Source organism: Lipotes vexillifer, unplaced genomic scaffold (genome assembly GCF_000442215.2).
Source record: "Lipotes vexillifer unplaced genomic scaffold, Lipotes_vexillifer_v1.1 scaffold394, whole genome shotgun sequence".
Classification (NCBI taxonomy): domain Eukaryota; kingdom Metazoa; phylum Chordata; class Mammalia; order Artiodactyla; family Lipotidae; genus Lipotes; species Lipotes vexillifer.
The window spans coordinates 2,705,673-2,707,215 of NW_006791731.1; the positions used below are offsets into that span (position 1 = coordinate 2,705,673).

A 1,543-nucleotide genomic window follows, 5' to 3' on the forward strand; every position below is an offset into this window, starting at 1 on the left:
GGAAAGAGAGGGCCACAGACCCACTCCAAAGAAAGCCAGGGTTCCGGAACTAAGAAGAAGTGAGAACACAGGGAAGAAAAAAGAAGGAGAATGTCCCAAGCTGCGGTCCCGGAGGAAGGGACGCGAGCTTGCCACTTTGGCTGCCAGCGTGCAGAGCGGAGCACAGGAGCACAGGTGGAGGCGGGCTGCAAGTGTTTCACAGTGAAAAACAGCTCGTTTATCGCATACCGACTAAATGGAGAATATAATGGCGGTCCTTAAATCTACCGAAAATATCCTTATGCTGTGCCTAGAACAGCACCGGCCCCTAGGAGACCGTGAATCTGTGGAATGAGTGAAATCATTTAATAGCGGGCAAGGATTCGGTGCAGGAGGCCGCGGAACCCCAGGCGGCGCAGCCGCGTCTTCACCTGACCCGGGTGGGCGTCCTGAGACAGAGAAGCCGAGCGGGACGAAGCGCTTAGGAAGCGGCCCGACGGACGCGAGCTTCTCCATCACACTTCATCGCGGTGCGACTCCAGCGGGTCCCACCCGAGAGGTGCTCCCGGAGGCGAGGGGAGGGGAGGAGCGGGAGCCCCCAGCCGGCTGCCACTCGCGACTCCACCGCGGCTGCGAGAACAGCTGCTGCTCTCGCGCCGGGAGGCTGGAGGTGGCCGGCCCGGCCGGACCTCTGCGCAACTTCCCCACCCCGCGGACGCCCGGGGCTCCATGCGCACCCGGCGGGGTGCGCTGGGCCCGACCCCGTTCCTCGGCCGCCCCGCCCGCGTCTGTGTCCCCGCCGGGCCTTACCTGCTCGGGGCCACGGAGGCTGTCCCGGGGGGCCCCCAGCAGCGCGCACAGCTCCAGCAACCCCGAGGGCAGCGCCAGGTACTGCCGGGCGGCCTCCGCCATGGCTGCTCTGCGGCCGCGGCCGGCTGGGCGTACCCCGCCCGGGCGCCTCGGGCCACCCGGCCCCGAACCCGCGTCCCGGCCGCAACTTCGCCCGCCTCCCGGCCCAGCGCCCGCGCTAGCTGCAGCCGGCCTGTCCGCTAAGAAAGCCGTCCGCTGGGCGGGACGTGAGGGGCGGGGCCTGAGCGGCAGCGGGGCCTGAGGAGGCTGAACGGGGAGGGGCGGGGCCTGGCGGGGCCGGGCTCCGGGCCCGGCGCGAGGTCGTCATTTCCGAACCGGGCCGACGGGCTCCGGCGCGTGCGCGGCGTCTGAGCGCCCAGCCCCCTCCGTCGGCCCAGCCTTTCCGTGCCGGCAGTCCCCTCCTCGGCGAACCGGGGAAGAGATGGGCGGGGTCCTCAGGTGGCCCAGGAGGGCGCCCAGCCTCCGGGGCCGAGGATGCGGGAGTCACCTGCTCTCGCAAGCCTCCGGGCCCAACCTTGGAGGGACTAAGGTCGGGGGCGCCCCCTGCCGCCGCCGACTCCAGGAAGCCCTCCTGCGAGCAGGGCCGTGGCGTTGGCCGGTCGTGGACGGCAGGAAAGGCCGGTGGGCATAATAACTATGCCCGGTTAACCTAAGGCTGGCCAAGTCTGCTAAGAGATTGAGTAAAGTTCAGCAG

General features: G+C 69.2%; 1 protein-coding gene across 1 annotated transcript in view; it reads right to left on the reverse strand.

The window, feature by feature from the left end:
* DENND3 (DENN domain containing 3) overlaps positions 1–891 on the reverse strand; it is a 58,041-nt gene extending 57,150 nt beyond the window's left edge. Inside the window, exon 1 of the mRNA XM_007464590.1 lies at positions 790–891. Coding sequence (XP_007464652.1) covers positions 790–891 — 102 coding nt within the window. The remainder of the gene's footprint in view (positions 1–789) is intronic.
* Between the last annotated feature and the right edge of the window lie 652 nt (positions 892–1,543).